The 22,645-nt window shown below is 40.6% G+C and overlaps 1 protein-coding gene across 4 annotated transcripts in view; it reads left to right on the top strand.

The window, feature by feature from the left end:
• Positions 1-14,460, top strand: part of LOC110528308 (sodium- and chloride-dependent GABA transporter 2) — a 29,802-nt gene extending 15,342 nt beyond the window's left edge. For 3 of the 4 annotated variants that reach the window (XM_090241636.1, XM_021610267.3, XM_021610269.3), the window contains 11 exons: positions 3,656-3,743; positions 4,617-4,749; positions 6,882-7,016; positions 7,275-7,378; positions 8,029-8,153; positions 8,344-8,456; positions 8,704-8,841; positions 9,267-9,369; positions 13,426-13,526; positions 13,716-13,886; positions 14,189-14,460. In XM_090241636.1, the coding sequence (XP_090097762.1) occupies positions 3,656-3,743; positions 4,617-4,749; positions 6,882-7,016; positions 7,275-7,378; positions 8,029-8,153; positions 8,344-8,456; positions 8,704-8,841; positions 9,267-9,369; positions 13,426-13,526; positions 13,716-13,886; positions 14,189-14,335 (1,358 nt within the window). In that variant the 3' untranslated portion in view covers positions 14,336-14,460. The remainder of the gene's footprint in view (positions 1-3,655; positions 3,744-4,616; positions 4,750-6,881; positions 7,017-7,274; positions 7,379-8,028; positions 8,154-8,343; positions 8,457-8,703; positions 8,842-9,266; positions 9,370-13,425; positions 13,527-13,715; positions 13,887-14,188) is intronic. The other variant, XR_016497375.1, reaches the window with a different exon arrangement.
• The last annotated feature ends 8,185 nt before the right edge of the window (positions 14,461-22,645 follow it).

Below are 22,645 nucleotides of genomic sequence, written 5' to 3'. Positions count from 1 at the left end.
GTCGAGAGACACTGTGGCCCCATCCGACGATACCCCCGGACAGGGCCAAACAGGCAGGATATAACCCCACCCACTTTGCCAAAGCACAGCCCCCACACCACTAGAGGGATATCTTCAACCACCAACTTACCATCCTGAGACAAGGCCGAGTATAGCCCACAAAGATCTTCGCCACGGCACAACCCAAAGGGGGGGGCGCCAACCCAGACAGGAAGATCACGTCAGTGACTCAACCCACTCAAGTGACGCACCCCTCCTAGGGATGGCATGGAAGAGCACCAGTAAGCCAGTGACTCAGCCCCTGTAATAGCGTTAGAGGCAGAGAATCCCAGTGGAGAGTGAGGCCAAAGAGTTCAATATTGGTTTCATCAGACCAGAGAATCTTGTTTCTCATGGTCTGAGAGTCCTTTAGGTGCCCTTTGGCAAACTCCAAGCGGGCTGTCATTTGTCTTTTACTGAGGAGTGGCTTCCGTCTGGCCACTCTACCAAAAAGGCCTGATTGGTGGAGTGTTGCAGAAATGTTTGTCCTTCTGGAAGGTTCTCCCATCTCCAGAGAGGAACTCTGAAGCTCTGTCAGAGTGATCATCGGGTTCTTGGTAACCTCCCTGACCAAGGCCCTTCTCCCCCGATTGCTCAGTTTGGCCGGATGACCATCTCTAGGAAGAGTCCTGGTGTTTCCAAACTTCTTCCATTTATGAGTGATGGAGGCCACTGTGTTCTTGGGGACAGACATGTTTTGGTACCCTTCCCCAGATCTGTGCCTCGACACAATCCTGTCTCGGATCTCTACGGATAATTCCTTTGACCTCATGGCTCTGCCGTGCAGTGTGAACTGTGGGACCTTATATAGATAGGTGTGTGCCTTTACAAATCATGTTCAATCAATTGAATTCAACACAGGTGATCAATGGAAACAGGACGCACCTGAGCTCAATTTCGAGTCCCATAGCAAAGGGTCTGAATACTTATGTAAATAAGGTATTTCTGTTTTATATTTTTAACACATTTGCAAAAATTTATAAAAAACCTGCGTTCGCTATGTCATTATGGGGTATTGTATGTAGATCAATGAGGGGCAAAAAAATATTTTATATTTAATCAATTTTAGAATAAGACTGTAACGTCACAACATTTTGGAATAGTCAAGGGGTCTGAATACTTTCCGAATGCACTGTATATAATCTGTTCTGACTTGTGCCAGTTGTTCTTTGGCACTTCTATAAATTTCACTGTCAGATTGTTTGGTAATTTTCCATTTGAAGGCTGTCTTGTTAAAAGTCAAACTGCCAAGCCTGTAGACCTATCTACTTGTACTATGATTATACTGATTTGGGTAGAGTGCACTAGAGACGTGGTTGTTGCACTAGGAAAATATATTATTTACAGTCCTTTTTCAGCTGTTAATACAATTTACTCAATAATTATGTGTTTACAATACATTGCATTACTTACAACAAAATATAGTACATAAATAGCAACTATCTGTCACATCTGCTCCTGCAACGCCCTCTACTGCTCATTCTGTGTCTCCTTGACCTGCCGCCACTCCCCCAGTACTCTCTCCCTCTCTCTCGCTGTGTGTGTGTGTGTGTGATTGTGTGGGCGGAGACAGGCGTGCTGGAGTTAGAGCAGATCCCCACCAGCTGCAACCTGTTCCATAATCAAGACCTCTACAAAACTCAGCCCTACCACTTCCACGCTGCCAGATCGTAATCTCTGCTCAGTCTGGAGGGCTCTGTAACCCCCTTCATCGTGTGGACTGACCATAAATACCTGTCCTACATACAGACCGCCAAACATCTGAACTCCCAGCAAGCCAGGTGGGCCTTGTTCTTCGGTAGATTCAATTTCACGCTCACTTATTTACCCTGTCCGAAGAATACCAAGCCTGATGCCCTATCTTGCCATTTCACCACCGACAACATGGGTAGCGAGCCAGAAGCAATTGTGCCATCCACCTGCATTGTTGCCGCCGTCACCTGGAGATCGAGTCCCATATCCGCCAGGCTCAGCAGAACCAGCCTGACCCGGGTAACGGTCCTAGTAATGCTCTGTTTGTTCCAGATTGTGTTTGCTCTGATGTTCTTCAGTGGGGCCATTCTACCCACCTCACCTGTCACCCTGGTATGAACCGGAGCCTCGTGTTCCTGCGTCAGCGCTTTTGATGGCCCACCATGGAGGGAGATGTCCGGGGAGTTTGTCTCAGCCTGTTTGGTTTGTGCCCGGAACAAAACCTCCACTAAACCCACTTCCGGTCTGCTCCACCCTCTGGACTTCGTCACTGGCCTTCCCCCATCGAACGGTAACTCCGTCATCCTCACCATTATTGACAGGTTTTCCAAAATGGCTCACTTCATTCCCCTCTCCAAGCTACCGTCCTCCAGGGAGATTGCGGACCTGTTAGTACCCCGTGTGTTTTGTCTGCATGGCATCCCCACTGACATCGTTTCCGACAGAGGACCCCAGTTTACTTCCCAGGTATGCAGATTCTTCTGTTCAGCTCTTGGTATCAATGTCAGTCTTTCTTCTGGATATCACCCCCAGACCAACGGCCAGACCGAACGGGCCAATCAAGAGATGGAGACTGCCCTACGCTGCGTGACTTCTGCTAACCCTTCCCCTGGAGCGCTCAGCTACCCTGGGTTGAATATACTCACAACACCCTCACCAACGCCTCATCAGGTATGTCACCCTTCGTGTGTGCTCTGGGTTACCAACTCCCCTTGTTCCCCGCCCAAGAGGTTGAGGTTGCGGTTCCCTCTGTCCAGGACCATCTGCGCCATTGTCACCCAACCTGGAGGAAGGCTTTGGCTGCCCTTCTTCGTGGTCCGACAGGACCCAGTCGTAAGCCAACCTTTGCAGGGCCTTAGCTCCAGTCCCACGTCTGTCTCCAGTCCCACGTCTAATCTGTCCTGGATTCCCCACTCTACTACTCCCTTAGATTCCCCTCCGGACCTCCTTACCCTGTCTCAACCCCTCTCGCTCCTGCCTCAGCCTCCGCACCTGGTTTCCAGAAACCCGCCTGAGCTTCCCCTGACCTCCACTCCATCTCCCCCTGTCAATAAATACCTTGGTTATTTCATCCCAGTCTCCTCGTCTGAGTCTTGGATTTCCCTCTTCCACTCCACTTAACACTATCTAGTTCCAGTACAGACCAAGTGGTGCTTGTTTTGATTGTATTAGGTTAGTGTCATTATTAGCTTGTTTTACCACTTCACTTGTAAGTAGTAAGTATCAGATACAAAAGGGTGGGGGAGGTAGTTTGTAGTTTATGATGTTACCCTGATCCACTGAGTCCGCTAGATCGCATTACAGGACGTGTGTGATAATATAGACTACCACTGTAATCTTAAATGTTTCCCCAAGTTCTCAAAGGGCGCAATATGTTCTGATGTATTTCTAAGCCAAGTTTGAGCTCCCACTGAGCTGCTCATGCTGTCTCTGCATTAGACATTGTTTTGCCTCAATATCTAAACTTAGGTTTTCATTTCCAGCCTATGTTATGTTTTGTATGCCTGGGTTAAAACAATGGGGTGTCTATTGACAAAACAAAATTATAATCTCCAGCCTTTGCAAAAACAATAAACATTCTGTATACACATTACTTGAACTATTAAACTTGTCTTATTTTTAATGAAAAGTCTTTCTCCCATAGAATCTTGTGTAGAATTTGACAAGAGGAATCTGTCAGCTAACTGGACAGTCCCTGTGAATGCAACTTCACCTGCGACAGAGTTCTGGGAGTAAGTGTCATGTACAGTTCTTATTGTAATATTCTAAGTGATTATATTTCTACACTACTCTCTCCACATGGATTCTTATAGTTACTGTACACTCTACTGTGATTCTTATAATAATCAAGTGTAGTCATGTGCCAATGTTTTCATAATCACTTTTTCTCATGATCAAGTAATTCACAAGTTATTATTATGTGTTTTCCATTTAACCATGTAATCTTTAATTAAATATCTCAACAAAGGTCTGTGTATACACGATAGATTTATATGGTTACTATTTCTCTCTTGTTGCCAACTATCATGTCAACACACATCCTTCTAAACTAATTAAACCTAAAAGCACAAAAGTCTCATAGCAGTTTAAAATACTGTTTTGTAAATCAATAGGACTCAATCCTTACAGCTTTATTGACTTTGGGAGTTTCTGCAGCTGCTGATTGTAGATGAGTCTTGAAAAGTACAGAAGTTATCATACAGTTAGTGTCTGACAGAACATTTTTAGGAATTGCACAACTGCAGTTTCTTCATTATTCTGTCTTTTCAATATGATATCTAAAACATCTCAAGATGTCTGTCTGTAAAATAGTGTTAAGGGAAGGCAGTGTGTCCAACCCAACCCTGTTTGTGACGTCTGTTCTCAGGGATTAGTGTTTGGTTCAGACCACTTTGGAGAGATAGTTAACTCCATATCCAAATGATGTAATTAATCCTTAGAACACTTTATTAATCCATAACAAGACAGAAATTGGTCTAGGCCGGGCCTATACCAACACAATTACAACCTTTTGAAGGGAGCAAAATATACATTAGTCAGGGTTACATTTTTGATACGTAGTATTTTAATTAAGCGTATGTATCACGTGTCTGTGCTGTTTCCAGGCGCAGGGTGTTGAGCATCTCAACAGGGATAGAACAGATTGGTAGACTGCGGTGGGAGCTGGCTCTGTGTCTGCTGCTGGCCTGGATACTCTGCTACTTCTGTGTCTGGAAAGGAGTGAAGTCTACTGGGAAGGTACAGTAGGCCGACAGTGCCTTGCAAAAGTATTAATCCCCCTTGAGGTTTTTCCTATTGTGTTGCATTACAACCTGTAATTTAAATGGATTTTTATTTGGATTTCATGTAATGGACATACACAAAATAGTCCAAATTGGTGAAGTGAAATGAAAAAAATTACTTGTTTAAAAAAATTCAAAAGATTTTAAAACGGAAAAGTGGTACGTGCGTATATGTATTCACCCCCTTTGCTATGAAGCCCCTAAATAAGATCTGGTGCAACCAATTACCTTCTCATAATTATTTAAATAAAGTCCACCTGTATACAATCTAAGTGTACCTGTGGATGTATTTCAAGGCCTACCTTCAAACTCAGTGCCTCTTTGCTTGACATCATGGGGAAATCAAAAGAAATCAGCCAAGACTTCAGAAAACAATTGTAGACCTCCACAAGTCTGGTTCATCCTTGGGAGCAATTTCCAAATGCCTGATGGTACCACGTTCATCTGTACAAACAATAGTACGCAAGTATAAATACCATGGGAACACGCAGCCATTATACCGCTCAGGAAGGAGACGCGTTCTGTCTCCTAGAGATGAACGTACTTTGGTGCGAAAAGTGCAAATCAATCCCAGAACAACAGCAAAGGACCTTGTGAAGATGCTGGAGGAAACAGGTACAAAAGTATCTATATCTACAGTAAAACAAGTCCTATATCGACATAATCTGAAAAGCCGCTCAGTAAGGAAGAAGCCACTGCTCCAAAACCGCCATAAAAAAGCCAGACTACGGTTTGCAACTGCACATGGGGACAAAGTTTGTGCTTTTTGGAGAAATGTTCTAATGAAACAAAATATAACTATTTGGCCTTAATGACCATCGTTATGTTTGGAGGAGAAAGGGGGATGCTTGCAAGCTGAAGAACACCATCCCAACCGTCAAGCACGGGGGTGGCAGCATCATGTTGTGGGGGTGCTTTGCTGCAGGAGGGACTGGTGCACTTCACAAAATAGATGGCATCATGAGGTAGGAAAATTATGTGGATATATTGAAGCAACATCTCAAGACATCAGTTAAAGCTGATAAAGCTTAAAGCTTGGTCTTAAATGGGTCTTCCAAATGGACAATGACCCTAAGCATACTTCCAAAGTTGTGGCAAAATGACTTAAGGACAACAAAGTCAAAGTATTGGAGTGGCCATCACAAAGCACTGACCTCAATACCATGGAAAATGTGTGGGCAGACTTGAAAAGGCATGTGCGAGCAAGGAGGCCTACAAACCTGACTCAGTTACACCAGCTCTGTCAGGAGGAAGGGGCCAAAATTCACCCAACTTATTGTAGGAAGCTTGTGGAAGGCTACCCACTGGGAATGTGATGAAATCAATAAAAGCTTAAATAAATAATTCTCTCTACTATTATTCTGACATTTCACATTCTTAAAATAAAGTGGAGATCCTAACTGACCTAAGACAAGACATTTTTACTCTGATTAAATGTCAGGAATTGTGAAACTGAGTTTAAATGTGTAAGGTGTACGTAAACTTCCGACTTCAACTGTAAGTAATTCAGAAGTCCAAAAATGGATGAAACAGCTGCAGATTGCCCCTTTAAGTTTAAGTAAGAGTGGTTTTAAATTATTCAACCTACTTACCTGGAGTTGTGCAAACGCTTTCTTAAGGTACCTGCAAACCTTCCAGCGCTGTTGCATTCTGACATTAATTTTGTTTGGCACTTTTTGGTTGCTAATTCACCCTATGAATGGCACACATACACAAACCATGTCTCAAGGCTTAAAAATACTTATTTAACCTGTCTCCTGCCCTTCATCTACACTGACTGAAGTGGATTTAACAAGTGACATCAATAATGGATCATACATTTCACGTGGATTCACCTGGTCAGTCTATGTCATGGAAAGAGCAGGTGTTGCTAAAGTTTTGTACACGCAGTGTAATATTCTCACTATTGCACTTCTTTAGTTTTATTAACATACATTTAGCTCTTTCTGAGGCTGACGTTAAGCCCCTTGTTATATACGTACACTGTTAATTTCCCTTGATACAAACATCTTCTGAAAGGACTAAAATGTCTGTCATGGTGAATATGTTTGGTTATTTATTGTCAGGTAATATCTCTCCTCTTGATAGGTGGTGTATTTCACAGCTACCTTTCCCTATCTGATGTTGATCGTTCTATTGGCTCGGGGACTCACGTTACCTGGAGCTATTGATGGGATCAAGTTCTACCTCTACCCGGACCCTGCTAGACTGGTCGACCCACAGGTAAATAATGAGCTGTCATGCCCCTTAACATGTGTGCCAAATATCCTAATTCCGTAACAAATAGGTGATTACAATGTGGTTGTTGTAGCACCACAGGTATGTTTGGAGAGCAGCAGGTAAAACAGTAGATCAAGAAAATCATCGAAGATAAGGAAATGCAATGCATTGTCTGTGTTTTTATTACTCAATGGTTTTCAGCTCATGTTCTACCTTTAAAAAGGCTTCAAAGTGATGTATACTGTATGTGTGCCATTGCAGGTATGGATGGATGCTGGAGCACAGGTGCTTTTCTCCTTTGGTATCTGTCAAGGGAGTCTGACTGCACTGGGCAGCTACAATCATTATAACAATGATTGCTATAAGTAAATACTTATATTTTCTTCCCTGCCAGCTGGCTGTCTATTGTATAATCATTTTTATTTAACCTTTTTTTGTGTCCTTTGCGAGGTTAACTAGCCTAGGATGTAGTGGATTTGTAAATGTCCAAGTATTGTTTTTGAGCCCCACTCTGACAGTTTGAATTATGTCTGCCATTATCAAATTATTTTACACTTTTGAGTATTGGATATATACAGTATATTCTATATTATAATTTGGATGACTTCAGGAACTGTAGTGCTGTAGCTGGCAATGGCTTTCAAGTGTCTCACAGTCTCTATAGGCCATGCCGTCCTTGGCCTGAGAGTCTGGGAGCCACACACTGTTAGCATTGATTCTGACTGACCCCTTAAAGGGCCTTTTCATACATCAGAGTGTCCATGGCTCAGGCTCAGGGGGGGGTCTGGCTCATCACAGGAAGTTCTTTATCCTGGTTCACAAACAAGTGAGACAGAGAGGCGACTTAAAAGCCTTCTCCTCTTTATTGTCAATTGTCTGAAGGTTCAGCTTATCTCAAATGTAGTTATTTGAATTCTTGTACAGAGTAAATTTACTCAGACCTTAGGCACAATCCATGAGATTTGACCTGTGCTGATCTTACCTTACCTTTTCTTACCTTTTACCTCATTTATAGGGACACGTTTGTGCTGTGTTTGGTGAATGGAGGATCAAGCTTCGTTGCTGGGTTTGCTATCTTCTCTGTGTTGGGCTTCATGTCATATGAACAGGGGCTGCCCATATCTGAAGTTGCAGCATCTGGTAAGAGTACTACTAACTTCCTTGCCTGGTGCCAGATCATGTTGTGCTGTCTTGCCAATTCCTCGTGACAATGACCATAGGAGTTGGCAAGACAACACAAACAGATCCGGAGCCTTAACAATACTTCCAGAGTTGATGGTTATTTATTTTGTATGAGAATGAGAAAGTGCATGTATCCACATTGCTACAGGTCCTGGCCTGGCTTTCATAGCCTATCCTCGTGCCGTGGCCATGATGCCTTTACCTCAGTTGTGGTCCATATGTTTCTTTGTCATGGTCATCTTGCTGGGTGCTGACACACAGGTGAGACAACAAAGGTTCAACCACATTGAAGTTAGATTAATCATTCTTGAAATATTATCCATATGAGGCTACATTAGTAGGATAATTTTGTATTATTTTGTGTCTGATTTCATTGTTATTTATTACAGATGGGAAATTATTTTTATTGTTATGATTTTTTAGTCAAGTGACGGAGCTTAATGTTGTTCATGCAACTTTGAGAGTAGGAGTAGAGAATGACTTGGCCCCTCTCTGCTCCTGGTCACAGTTTGTCAGTCTGGAGTGCCTGATGACCTCTGTGACAGACATGTTCCCCACCGTGTTTCGAAGGGGGTACCGTCGAGAGCTGCTGCTGCTTTGTCTCTGCTCTGTCTGCTTCTTCCTGGGACTCCTTCTGGTCACAGAGGTGAGTGTCTCACTACACAAGTCATTATTTTTCTCCCTTCATTCTGGCTGTATTTTTCTAGTCTATAGTTGTCAAGCACTGGAACAAAGTTATGTCCTGAACTTGCCAATGATTCAACACTGTCTTAGTATACCAGTCTAGTGAGACCGCTGATAGGGCCCCCCCACCCCTTTACCAGAAGTTGAAACGTGTTAAGCTGCTTTCCTGGGGGCATATGAATATTTTATTTTCACACTCTGTGAGAAAGGCTAACATCTAAAGTCCTCATGGATACATACTATTGGTTACTATTTTCTAGAGAATCACATACCCTATATCATGTGCCTTTGATGAACATTTTCTGATCAGATGATACCAGTGTATCGTCTGATTACACGATTAGTCATAGTTTCACACTGTACGATCATGTCTGTTCTCTGTTGCAGGGAGGCTTATATTTTCTACAACTTTTTGACCATTACGTGTGCAGTGGCAACAATCTCCTTCTGCTCTCCGTCTGCCAGTCAATAGCAATCGGTTGGATTTATGGTAAGTCCTCAAGATTCTCTGGTGATAACAACGAAATAATGTGTCTCTTCAGGAGTTAGTTATTTGCCCTAAGCGTCCATTCAGTTCCTGTTTTGGGTTATGATTTATCCTTAGAGAGGAATTCATTTATGTTGAAATATTTTGACTTTCTAAGACGGATTTGAAATATTTTGACTTTCTAAGACGGATTTGAAATATTTTGACTTTCTAAGACAGATTTCAAATATTTTGGATTAAGAATGTTGTGGATACGTCTATCTAAACGTGTGCCTCCAAGTTCCCTCATTTTTGCATTTGCATTTTTTGTCACATGTAGACAGACCAGAACGTTGATTATCTCGGAACGTTGCTCAAATGTCATGCAATATTATTTTGTCCCATGATAGCACTTGCGTAAGTGCAGTCTACATTGTCTTTGAATAATACTGTATATCACTTTAAAATCTTCAAATGCCAAATGATCTTACATTTTGCTCAGTTGATATACTATTCTTTCTAAATAATCACTCAGTAAGTGGCCTCAGTACTTTTAAAGCAAGAGGCACAGAAGCCAAAACAGATATTCAATAAAGTTGATTCTTAAATCTCTTATAAGGACTTCTAAAGTGCAGTTCCTCTGATGTTCTTTGTGGGTTTTCAGTGTTTTAAAGTCCCAGGTGCTTAATTCAGACTTTTGTGAAATAATTGTACACTTGTTTCGCAAGCCTATTCAATAACACTATTCAAACAATGACTGGATATACAGTAGGTCTTCTATATGACCTCTTGATTTCACCCTCTTAGTCCTTAGTCAGTAAAATTCTAGACATTGCCTCTGCTTAGGTTTCATCTTTATGTGCTCTTTGACTAGACACCTTTGTTCCGTCCATCACGTTTGTCAGCTGTGTATAATACTTCCTTAGACTTTCCCCATTGAGGATTTAAGCTTGATGGCATCCCGCTCTCTTGAAAAAGGATGTCTGCTGTCACAGCTACTTAGGCTTTGATTGCAAAACAGAAAAGCCTTAACCATTGACAGACTAAATAAGCGCAAACGCACAAGAAAACCTTTAGATCCACATGGGTTTAACATTAAGTTTCATTAGGGTCCATTTCACTCATGTGCAGAGTGATGATGTTCAATTATGTAATCTTGAACGCTTTTATAAGATACTCCTTTTAAGATAAACATAGCTATGCAAGTCATGGCATGCTATTGCAAATTGTGTCCGTTTGACTAACTTTGAACGTGTTTATTGCTTAATGGAAATAAACTGTCATTGGTTGTGAAACATGGATAGCCCCTCTCCCTTGGGCTTTGGGAGTGTGGGACATTAAATAATCTTGTTCGTTGTTTTAGTATACTCAATCCAAGTTTATCTTTCAGAGAGGTAATGGTGTTATTTAAATAACATTTATTTACTAACATTGCCCTCAAACTGACTCCAGACATTCATCTTTCACTCAATTTGAAATATTGAAGGCAGTCTGCTGGCATGGGAAGTATTGTGTTTCAGTGTGTTCACAGCCAGACCGTGTATGTCTCTGGGGGTCATTTACAAAGATGGCAGGCAACTGTGCTGTCGGAAAAAGAAACCACCCCCAGTGTGCACCTAATATAATACAATTAATATTAATATCAAGTGAAGCAACATGTTATGAGACTTTGTTCACATGGATAGCTGGTAAATGAGATAACTGTAGTAAAGATTCAAACATTGTTATGAAGGTTCTAACCAAATGACATGGTATGCTGACGCTACAAAGTGTTTCTGTAGGAATGAGGTGCGTGTTAGGGTAAAAACTGTAGATCCTAGAAGTATTCTAATGAGAGGGAAGGAGACAGGAACACCTGAGGATGAGTCTCCTGACCTCTTACTGGAAAACGTATAGGAATACTATGGACTGAAAGGTGACATCTTGGCCGTATGTATGTATCAAGTGTCTCAGCGTGCTGCACTAGGATCAGGTCCCCCCTGTTCATGTAATCATATTCATTTTGATCTAAAAGGCTAAACGGATCCTAAATCAGCACTCCTAGTCTGAGAATCTTAATACATATTGCCCCCGGCCTTTCCTGACACACCCGATGCAGCAGGTCGGAACGTATACAGAAATGATGTCAAAAGTCATGTCAGATCTGCTGCAATCCTGTCAAAAGGTGTTATAACACCTTGGGTGCTGACTAGATATTTTTTTAAACCTTTGATTCATGATGGGAATATAATTGATATGATACTTTATTATGGAGAAGTCAGCTATTAGTTTGACTGAACATTATATATCTACCCGATATGTCCTTACCTACAGTTGAAGTCGGAAGTTTACATAAACCTTAGCCAAATACATTTAAACTCAGTTTTTCACAATTCCTGACATTTAATCAGAGTAAAAAATTCCCTGTTTTAGGTCAGTTAAGATCACCACTTTGTTTTAAGAATGTGAAATGTCGGAGTAATAGTAGAAAGAATGATTTATTTCAGCATTTATTTCTTTCATCACATTCCCAGTGGGTCAGAAGTTTACATAAACTCAATTAGTATTTGGTAGCATTGCCTTTAAATTGTTTAACTTGGGTCAAACATTTCAGGTAGCCTTCCACAAGCTTCCCACAAAAGTTGGGTGAATTTTGGCCCATTCCTTCTGACAGAGTTGGTGTAACTGAGTCAGGTTTGTAGGCCTCCTTGCTCACACATGCTTTTTTTTTTCAGTTCAAATTTTCTATAGGATTGAGGTCAGGGCTTTGTGATGGCCCAATGCTTTGACTTTCTTGTCCTTAAGCCATTTTGCCACAACTTTGGAAGTATGCTTGGGGTCATTGTCCATTTGGAAGACCCATTTGCAACCAAGCTTTAACTTCCTGACTGATGTTTTGAGATGTTGCTTCAATATATCCACATTTTCTACCTCATGATGCCATCTATTTTGTGAAGTGCACCAGTCCCTCCTGCAGCAAAACACCCTCACAACATGATGCTGCCACCCCCGTGCTTCACGGTTAGGATGGTGTTCTTCAGCTTACAAGCCTCCCCCTTTTTCCTCCAAACAATTTTTTTTTGTTTCATCAGACCAGAGGATGTCCCCATGTGCAGTTGCAAACCGAAGTCTGGCTTTTTTACGGCGGTTTTGGAGCAGTGGCTTCTTCCTTGCTGAGCGGCCTTTCAAGTTATGTTGATATAGGACTCGTTTTACTGTGGATATATATACTTCTGTACCTGTTTCCTCCAGCATCTTCACACGGTCCATTGCTGTTGTTCTGGGATTGATTCGCACTTTTTGCACCAAAGTACGTTCATCTCTAGGAGAGAGAACGCGTCTCCTTCCCGAGCAGTATGATGGCTGCAGTGTCCCATTGTGTTTATACTTGCGTACTATTGTTTGTACAGAGGAACCTGGTACCTTCAGGCGTTTGGAAATTGCTCTCAAGGATAAACCAGACTTGTGGAGGTCTACCATTTTCTTTCTGAGGTCTTGGCTGATTTATTTTGATTTTCCAATGATGTCAAGCAAAGAGGCACTGAATTTGAAGGTATTCCTTGAAATACATCCACAGGTACACCTCCAATTGACCCAAATGATGTCAATTAGCACCAATCAGAACCATCTAAAGCCATGCCATAATTTTCTGGAATTTTCCAAGCTGTTTAAAGGCACAGTTAACTTAGTGTATGTAAACTTCTGACCCACTGGAATTGTGATACAGTGAACTACAAGTGAAATAATCTGTCTGTAAACAGTTGTTGGAAAATGTACTTGTGTCATGCACAAAGTAGATGTCCTAACCGACTTGCCAAAACTATAGTTTGTTAACAATACATTTGTGGAGTTTTAATGACTGTAACCTAAGTGTATGTAAACTTCCGACTTCAACAATATCATCCTAGCTGAACCCTTGATTGGTCATAAAATACTTGTGTTTCAGGTTAAACCTTTAAAAGCTTCACTCTGAGCAAATTCAGAGCAAGAATTTAACAATTCAGACTGACACTCACTGAAAATCATATGAATGAATTACCTGAATTTGTTGAAGTGTAAACAAAGTCGACCCAAACTCTGTGTTATATGTTTTATTTACAGGAGTGGATCGTCTCTATGACAACATAGAAGATATGATTGGGTATCGTCCCTGGCCAGTGATTAAGTACTGTTGGCTTTACGTCACCCCTACAGTCTGTTTGGTGAGTGGTTGGCTCACTGTTTTGTCAAAAATCCTTCTTCAAGGAATATATACATTAAAATAATTAACTGTAATATTATGGTTTTAATATGAATGATATTATCTAATGCAACATGCCTAAAGAACAATACAAATCCTTAACAATTCATGATAGAATGACATTCCTATGCTATTATTTGTTTCTCTTCAGGGTACATTCATATTTTCCTTGGTACAATATAAGCCCCTAAAGTTCAACAAAACCTATTTGTACCCTGACTGGGCATATGCATTGGGGTGGTTCCTGGGGCTCGCCTGTGTGGCTCTGGTGCCTCTGTGGATGATCTGGAAGGTCTATCGGTCCAAATTGACAGTCTGGCAGGTAAGACTACTGTCAATGGTGGTAGTTGATACAATGGTTAGATACGATATTCATGAGAATACAAAAGTGCCCACGGTATACATTGCTTGGTAAAATATTTACAAAGATTACAACCTAATAACGTCGAACCATAGACATAGGGATTTATACTTCAGTAATGACTTTGGGCTTACCAAAAACGTACATTTAGCAAAAACACAGAAATGTAATTTTGATTGTTTGGATTTATTACTCTTCTTTGATCAGAACTGTGAAATGCATGTTATTGGATTTCTGTTTTTATCGACGACCTGCTTTCACAGAGCCTAAAACAGCTATGTCGCCCAGAAACCAACAAGGCCCTCAACCAGAAGCAGCAAAGTCCTGAACAGTGCCCTCTGAACCCAGATTCCATTCTTAATCTTGAGTACAAGGGAAGTGGTGTAGTTGAGCTAGAGATGCACACATGACGTCTTGCTAATTTGAAAACATGATACATAGTACTTTTGATATGATATTTTCAGTGCCCAATTAAACAGTCCATACGTAAGTATTGTATATTTTAGGAATATATGCAAATAAAAAATTGTATTCATTTTGTATTTTTTTTCCTCCAGATCTCAGATATTGTATTGAGGTAATTTATTTCTTACCTCAGCTATTCTACCTATACTGTATATAGGACCCACCTTAGTGGTATATGGTAGCCACATTTTTGGGATAGGACTTTTATAAATGTTATTTGCACTGTGAGTTTTCAAATACTTTTCTTTTCAAATACCTTTAAGATGTGAGTTGACTACTATGTAGATGGTGACGATATAATAATGGGGTATGTTTTAAAGGTTATTCTAAATTGTTTTAAATGTGCATACAGCAAGCATTGATTAGCAACTAAGAAAGTTAAGCAGGAACGAAGATAGCAGGATTTGAGCAACCAAGCTGAAATTGATGAGAGAAAATGGATAAGCAGCAGGAATTGAGAATCCAAGGTAGTAGACTGTTTCTGGGCATCTGAAGGAAACATTCTCCTCAGATGTGTCAAGTCAGTATTTAAGTCCTTCTGGAGGTAATTTTGCAGGAATTCACCAAAGGCATAAAAGCAGCATATCATCACTCAAAGACAAGGTCTTATGGAACTCTATGTATGGAAATCCACATATTATGGAACTCCAGAAGCAAATTAAGTGAAGTTCAATTCCCTGCAGGACACAAATAAATTATCCAACCATTAGCACCTTGGATTTGACAGATAAAGATAATTGATAATTGTCCGAATAACACCCCAATTATTTAGTTAGTATATTAAATGACAGACATGATATGATGTGGAAAGGTGCGAAATTATGTTGTTAAACTGTCAATTACAATTATCGTGAAACTGATCTGATCAAGGTATTTTGTAATACTCTTTTGTAACTCTGTTATGATACATTACAAAATTATTTTATGAAACGGTTTTATGACACTAGCCTTCGAATCAGTTATTTCCATTCTAAATATTGTTGATGATATCATCATTGACAATTGGCCTTTAAACTTTTTACAATTGTATAGTGCAGTAATAACAGCTATCTCCATTATTTATGGCTGCACTCATCCTGACAGTATGTCACAACTTACATGTTCACACATGAGTCCATATCAGACGATATTCTGGGTACATGCAATTTGAGCAATTCTGGATGAACAAATGTTAGGCAAGGGAATATTTTTTGTATTGGCTCAAGGTCTTTGTTTCAGTGTGTTATCACACCAGAGGCATAACCATAGTTGTGTCTATGAATGCAATATCCTGAGATTTTCCAATATAATACAAAAGAAAACACATACGTTTTTCCCCTCAGGTTGCCATACTGATCATTTTTCACATCTGTTAAAGTTTCAAGTTTTAATGTCACATGCACAAGAACAGTGAAATGCCTTTCTTCAAACTCAAAATCCAACAATGCAATAACCAAAAACAATGGTTATTTAAAAAACCACAAGAAATGTGAATAACACAATATGTAAGTAAGCATATATACAGGGTCAGTTCCAATACCATATTTACAAAGTGCACGGATACTGGAGTGATGGAGGTAGATATGTATAGGGGTAAGGTGACTAGGCATCAGGATATAAGATAAATAGAGTAGCATCAGCTTGTATGTGAGTGGGTGTGCGTGTCTGTAGAGTCGGTATAAATGTATGTGCATATTATGTGTTTGTGAGCAGATGATGGAGTGTGTGTGTGTGTGTGTGTGTAGGGCCCTGTGAGTGTGCATACAGTACAAAAATCAAAAGGTAAATAAGGATGCAATGTTAACTCAGATAGTCCATGGAGCTAGTGTGTTAGCTATTTGTCTGTCTTATTGCTTGGCTGTTCAATAGCCAGTTGGTGCCAGACTTGTTGCTGTGCGGAAGCAGGGAAAATAGCCTATGGCTTGGGTGGTTGGAGTCTTCAACGATTGTCTGGGCCTTCCGGATATAGATGTCCTGGATGGCAGGGAGCTCGGCCCCATTGATATACTGGGCTGTCCGCACCACCCTCCGTAGCGCCATGCGATCGAAGTCTGCGCTATTTCCATACCAGGCAGTGATGCAGCCAGTCAAAATGCTCTCAATGGTACAGCTGTAGAACCTTTTGAGGATTTGAGGGCCAATACCAAACTTTTTCAACCTCCTGAGTGGGAAGAGGCGCTGTCGTACCTTCTTTGCGACTGTCTGCGTGTTTGGACCATTTTAAGTCTTTAGTGATTTGGACATCGAGGAAGTGTTATTCATTGTTTCAGGCAGCTGCTGTAGTCCACAAGGTCATGTGTGTTCACACCTCTTACAGTACAGGACCTTAATACCATGTCATTCACAAGCACAGACATTGATTTGAAGCAAGGATTTATACATGACTGTAATCCAGCCAATTATTAAGTGAAAAACAACTAACTATGTGCATGCCATCCAGCCAATGTACTACCACCGCTCTTAAAACACACCTTTTTAGGTTTGCTTTTCCTTAGGGTGCTTTTTAGTTGTTCAGTTTTTATTGTTATTCTTTCGTTTTTTTTATCCTCTCATGTTTGTTGTGTAGTAAATATTTCAGTTTTTTTTGTTTTGTTTTTTTAAGTAAAAAAAAAATCCTATGAATCACATTGTGTTGCATTCCATGTTTGAACTGTGCTGTAAGCTTGATTTTATTTATTTTTTATTTTTATTTTACCTTTATTTAACCAGGCAAGTCAGTTAAGAACAAATTCTTATTTTCAATGACGGCCTGGGAACAGTGGGTTAACTGCCTGTTCAGGGGCAGAACGACAGATTTGTACCTTGTCAGCTCGGGGGTTTGAACTCGCAACCTTCCGGTTACTAGTCCAACGCTCTAACCACTAGGCTACCCTGCCGCCCCGATTTGATTATACAATACAACCATGTCCCCCCAAGCGTTAGGAAGCAGGGACTTAGCAACACAGTTGCTTCCATCACTTTAGTCTGGCAGGCTTCAAGTACCCTGTGGGTCCAGTAAACATTATCTAAGCATTTCCAAGAACCATCATAAGAAGACATTAATGGAATGAGAGACATATGACCCTGTGGGAAAATAGTCTTTATGTATTTTTTCTGATGTTTCATAATGCCGTCTCATCTTGCTGTCGCCAGGATTTAATACCCAGATTGCATCCCAAATGGTACCTATTCACTATATCGTGCACTACTTTTGACCAGAGCCATTTGTGCCCTGCTTAAAAATAGTGCACTAAATAGGAAATAGAGTGCTGTTAAGGACGTAACCCCAGTTACTTTGATGCAACATAAGCCGCTGGCTGCACAGTAGGGGTCCACGGTCCAACCAGTCATCTTGTGACACAACCCTAAAAATGATGTGGCCAAAATAATTTGTGTTACTTAATTTATAATGCTATATGGGTCACTTTTGACAACTATATATGTTTTTTAGTATTATTTTATTTTCAATCAAATGTACATTTGAAATTGATGCCAAATTGAAATGTATCAGATGATCAATTATGGTCTAGTTTTTACTTTATAAAACTTATTTGTCAGGTTTGTGTGTGTGAGTATATATATGTGCATGTGTGTGTGCATGTGTGTGTGTGTGTGTGTGTGTGTTCAACATGTCATATACAGTGCATTGCGAAAGTTTTCGGCCCCCTTGAACTTTGCGACCTTTTGCCACATTTCAGGCTTCAAACATAAAGATATAAAACTGTATTTTTTTGTGAAGAATCAACAACAAGTGGGACACAATCATGAAGTGGAACGACATTTATTGACTATTTCAAACTTTTTTAACAAAAAAAAAATTGGGCGTGCAAAATTATTCAGCCCCTTTACTTTCAGTGCAGCAAACTCTCTCCAGAAGTTCAGTGAGGATCTCTGAATGATCCAATGTTGACCTAAATGACTAATGATGATAAATACAATCCACCTGTGTGTAATCAAGTCACCGTATAAATGCACCTGCACTGTGATAGTCTCAGAGGTCCGTTAAAAGCGCAGAGAGCATCATGAAGAACAAGGAACACACCAGGCAGGTCCGAGATACTGTTGTGAAGAAGTTTAAAGCCGGATTTGGATACAAAAAGATTTCCCAAGCTTTAAACATCCCAAGGAGCACTGTGCAAGTGATAATATTGAAATGGAAGGAGTATCAGACCACTGCAAATCTACCAAGACCTGGCCGTCCCTCTAAACTTTCAGCTCATACAAGGAGAAGACTGATCAGAGATGCAGCCAAGAGGCCCATGATCACTCTGGATGAACTGCAGAGATCTACAGCTGAGGTGGGAGACTCTGTCCATAGGACAACAATCAGTCGTATATTGCACAAATCTGGCCTTTATGGAAGAGTGGCAAGAAGAAAGCCATTTCTTAAAGATATCCATAAAAAGTGTCATTTAAAGTTTGCCACAAGCCACCTGGGAGACACACCAAACATGTGTGTTTGTTGGCGTAAAAGCAACACAGCTCATCACCCTGAACACACCATCCCCACTGTCAAACATGGTGGTGGCAGCATCATGGTTTGGGCCTGCTTTTCTTCAGCAGGGACAGGGAAGATGGTTAAAATTGATGGGAAGATGGATGGAGCCAAATACAGGACCATTCTGGAAGAAAACCTGATGGAGTCTGCAAAAGACCTGAGACTGGGACGGAGATTTGTCTTCCAACAAGACAATGATCCAAAACATAAAGCTAAATCTACAATGGAATGGTTCAAAAATAAACATATCCAGGTGTTAGAATGGCCAAGTCAAAGTCCAGACCTGAATCCAATCGAGAATCTGTGGAAAGAACTGAAAACTGCTGTTCACAAATGCTCTCCATCCAACCTCACTGAGCTCGAGCTGTTTTGCAAGGAGGAATGGGAAAAAATGTCAGTCTCTCGATGTGCAAAACTGATAGAGACATACCCCAAGCGACTTGCAGCTGTAATCGCAGCAAAAGGTGGCGCTACAAAGTATTAACTTAAGGGGGCTGAATAATTTTGCACGCCCAATTTTTCAGTTTTTGATTTGTTAAAAAAGTTTGAAATATCCAATAATATAATTGGATATTCCACTTCATGATTGTGTCCCACTTGTTGTTGATTCTTCACAAAAAAATACAGTTTTATATCTTTATGTTTGAAGCCTGAAATGTGGCAAAAGGTTGCAAAGTTCAAGGGGGCCGAATACTTTCGCAATGCACTGTAGTATGAAATACTACAGTGCACCTTCCTCAAGTGTAAAGACTCAATCATTCTGTAAATTGAAATTCAAGGTGGAGGAAAACATGTTTACTTCATCCAGGCTTTACATGCTGTACATACATGCCAGTATTTCAACACATGGATACAATTACTACTACCATTCATTACTACCATTCATTGACTCCATCCACCAACCAACCAACACTTGCCCATTGCAGTGCCCTTGATTTACCTCAACACTTCAAGGTTTTGTAATAATAAACATACAGCACTTAATTTATGAAATCTGTTTCTCTTTATTTGGATACTCCCCTACAGATGGTCTACATATTCTTAAGCTATCAACAAACTATTAACTGCAACTAACTGCAACTTTTTTGAAACAACAACTAGCTGGGTTACAGTTTGTGTTAGAGCAGTGCTTCTCAATTATTTTCCCCCAACTCTCCGCCGTGACTGTAAATTGTATAATTTGTCTATAAAATTGTTATAAGTACACCTCTGCATAACATTGTATCCTTATTAACATTAAAGAAAAGAAGAAAATAAAAAAGAAAGAAATATAGATCAACTTACAACAAAGAATAACTTTATTAACATTGTTTTTTAGTCTGTAACAGAAAAGTCTTAAAGTGCATCAATTTGCACCAAAATTTGTAAAAAAATTCAACCCTTATTTAAACTGTAAACATTTTGTTACCATTTGATACTGAAAAATAAAATATAATCAATAAATAATAATACATTCAAATTGATCAGCAACATTAACTCAGGAGCACAATATATGAAACACTTTGACCTATAAAACAAAAATGAATAAAACAATTTATGCTGATTTTTAAAATCAAAATGAGGAAGTCAGGATTAATGGCTACAATGAGCACGTTTTGCAGAGCACAGCTTTTCAAAGCGGGGTTTGAAGCATGATACTGCACCTCTCAGCTCCTGCTCAATGTTTAGCTGGGACCTGTACTTGGTCTTCAGTGCAGCAACAGCAGAGAAGCCAGTCTCACAAAGATAAGATGTTGCAAAAGGAAGAAGAATGCCCATGGCCCTCTGCCCTAAGAGTGGATACTGCCTCTCTACACTCAGCCAGAATTCACTCAGTGTCTGTGATGTGAACCTCAGTCTCAATGTGGAGTCAGACATCATATCAATGAACTGGTCCTCCTCTGCAGAGCTGAAACCAGTTGGAGCTGGTGCATTGAAAGGATCTCTCACCCAGTCATATTGGGAACTGTTTTCAGGGAAGTACTTTTTAAAGAATCCCATCAGTGATGAAATATGCTCCTTAATATATGGAATCACTGAGGTGGCATCATAGTCAGTAGTGTCAACAAATTCATGCAGGTTCTCGAATGAATCAGTATTTCCTTCATCAAGTCGCCTGCCCCACATTGCAAGCTTTCGAGTGAAAGAGCTGATCTTGTCTGTGACCTGAGGGAGGTGTTTATCTTTCCCTTGAAGCTGTAGATTTAGTTCATTTAGCTTTCCAAATATGTCACTCAGGTAGGCCAGTTTTGCCAGGAAGTTCTCATCACTACATTTTTCTGCGAGGTCATACTTGTGCTCCTGCTCCGAAAACATTCTTATCTGCTCTCTTTCCTCGTGACAGCCACCTTGCTTCACTGTGAAACAGCACAGCTTGATGTTCAGCTCCCATCTCCTCACAGATAGCAGAGAAGACTCTTGTTTTTAGTGGTCTGGTCTTTATAAAATTGACTACACCTACAATGTCAGTCATAACCTCAATTAATTCAGAGGAAAGGTGCCTTGATGCCAGTGCTTCTCTGTGTATAACACAGTGTGTCCACTCAGCATTAGGTGAGGCCTTCTTGATGAGTGCCCAAAGTCCTTTTCTCATCCCTGCCATGGTCTGTGCACCATCACTGCAAACACCAATGCAGTTCTCCCACTTTAGCCCATTCTCAGTCAGGAAGCAGTCCAGCATTTTGAATAGCTCTTCAGCTGTGGCTCTGTCTCTGACATATTTACAAAAAAGTAGATCCTCACACAGGGAGTTTTTCATGTCAAAACGTACATAAGCCATAAACAAACAGTCTTTGTTGCTGTCAGTTGCTTCATCGAACTGTAAGGCAAAGCGTTTGTCTTTGAGTTTATCTACCAGCTGTTCTTTAAGATCGTTAGCAATGTCATTTATACGTCTGGCGACAGTGTCATTGGACAGAGGGATAGTTTTTATTTTTGCAGCACTTGCGTCATCCAGCATGACAGAGACCATGTCTAATGCTGCAGGCAGTATCAGCTCCTCTGCTATGGACTGGGTTTTTTTGCACTGAGCAATTTGGTACGCCACCTTATATGATGCTAACAGTGCTCGCTGGTTTACTGAAGTAGCATTCACAAAGCGGGACGATTGTTGGCAATATTCGACACGTTTTCACTGAAAAACCTCAAGCGGCTTATCAGCGTGATTGGGGTGTAATGTCTTTAAGTGACACCTTCATTTATTTGGCTTCATGCTGTCCGCTGCCAACATTTTTAGACACAGTAAACATACCGGTCTTTCCTCGTCTCCCACCGTAGTCACAGTGAAGCCAAGCGCTACATATGCTTCGTTATATTTCCTCGTCTTAGCTTTCGGGAGACTTACGTTTGTCTCATTATCTCCGTGTTCCCCTGGCATCGCTTCGAGTCCCCCCAGGGGGGCGCGCCCCACTATTTGAGAAGGTCTGGGTTAGGGTAAGAGTTAAGGTTAGGGTTGCATTTAGGATAAGGGTTAGGGTAAGTGGATAGTTGGAAATCTTGATGACAGTTAGTTGAACATCTAATTAACATCTACAAATCTATTTGGGTCTATCAAAGTAAAGTGTTCCCATTTAGTCTATAGTATATGGTATAACCCTGGTATAACCCTGGTATAACCCTGGTATAACCCTGCTGCTATTCAAGGTCTTATTAAACAAGGCAAGCAGCTCTCTTCGATCACACTGGTCACATTACATGATTCATTCAGATATTGAGGAAGACAGACATGAGTCAGGAAACAGTTGATGAATAAGTACTACTATTTACAAACAAGCACAAATCATCTAGCTGGAATTTGTGAATTCTTAGGCATTTCTGCTGA

The sequence above is a fragment of the Oncorhynchus mykiss genome, chromosome 7 (assembly GCF_057628025.1).
Source record: "Oncorhynchus mykiss isolate SJ-2025 chromosome 7, ASM5762802v1, whole genome shotgun sequence".
NCBI lineage: Eukaryota > Metazoa > Chordata > Actinopteri > Salmoniformes > Salmonidae > Oncorhynchus > Oncorhynchus mykiss.
The sequence above is the reverse complement of the archived record's forward strand: the minus strand, read 5'-3'. Positions and strand labels throughout refer to the sequence as shown.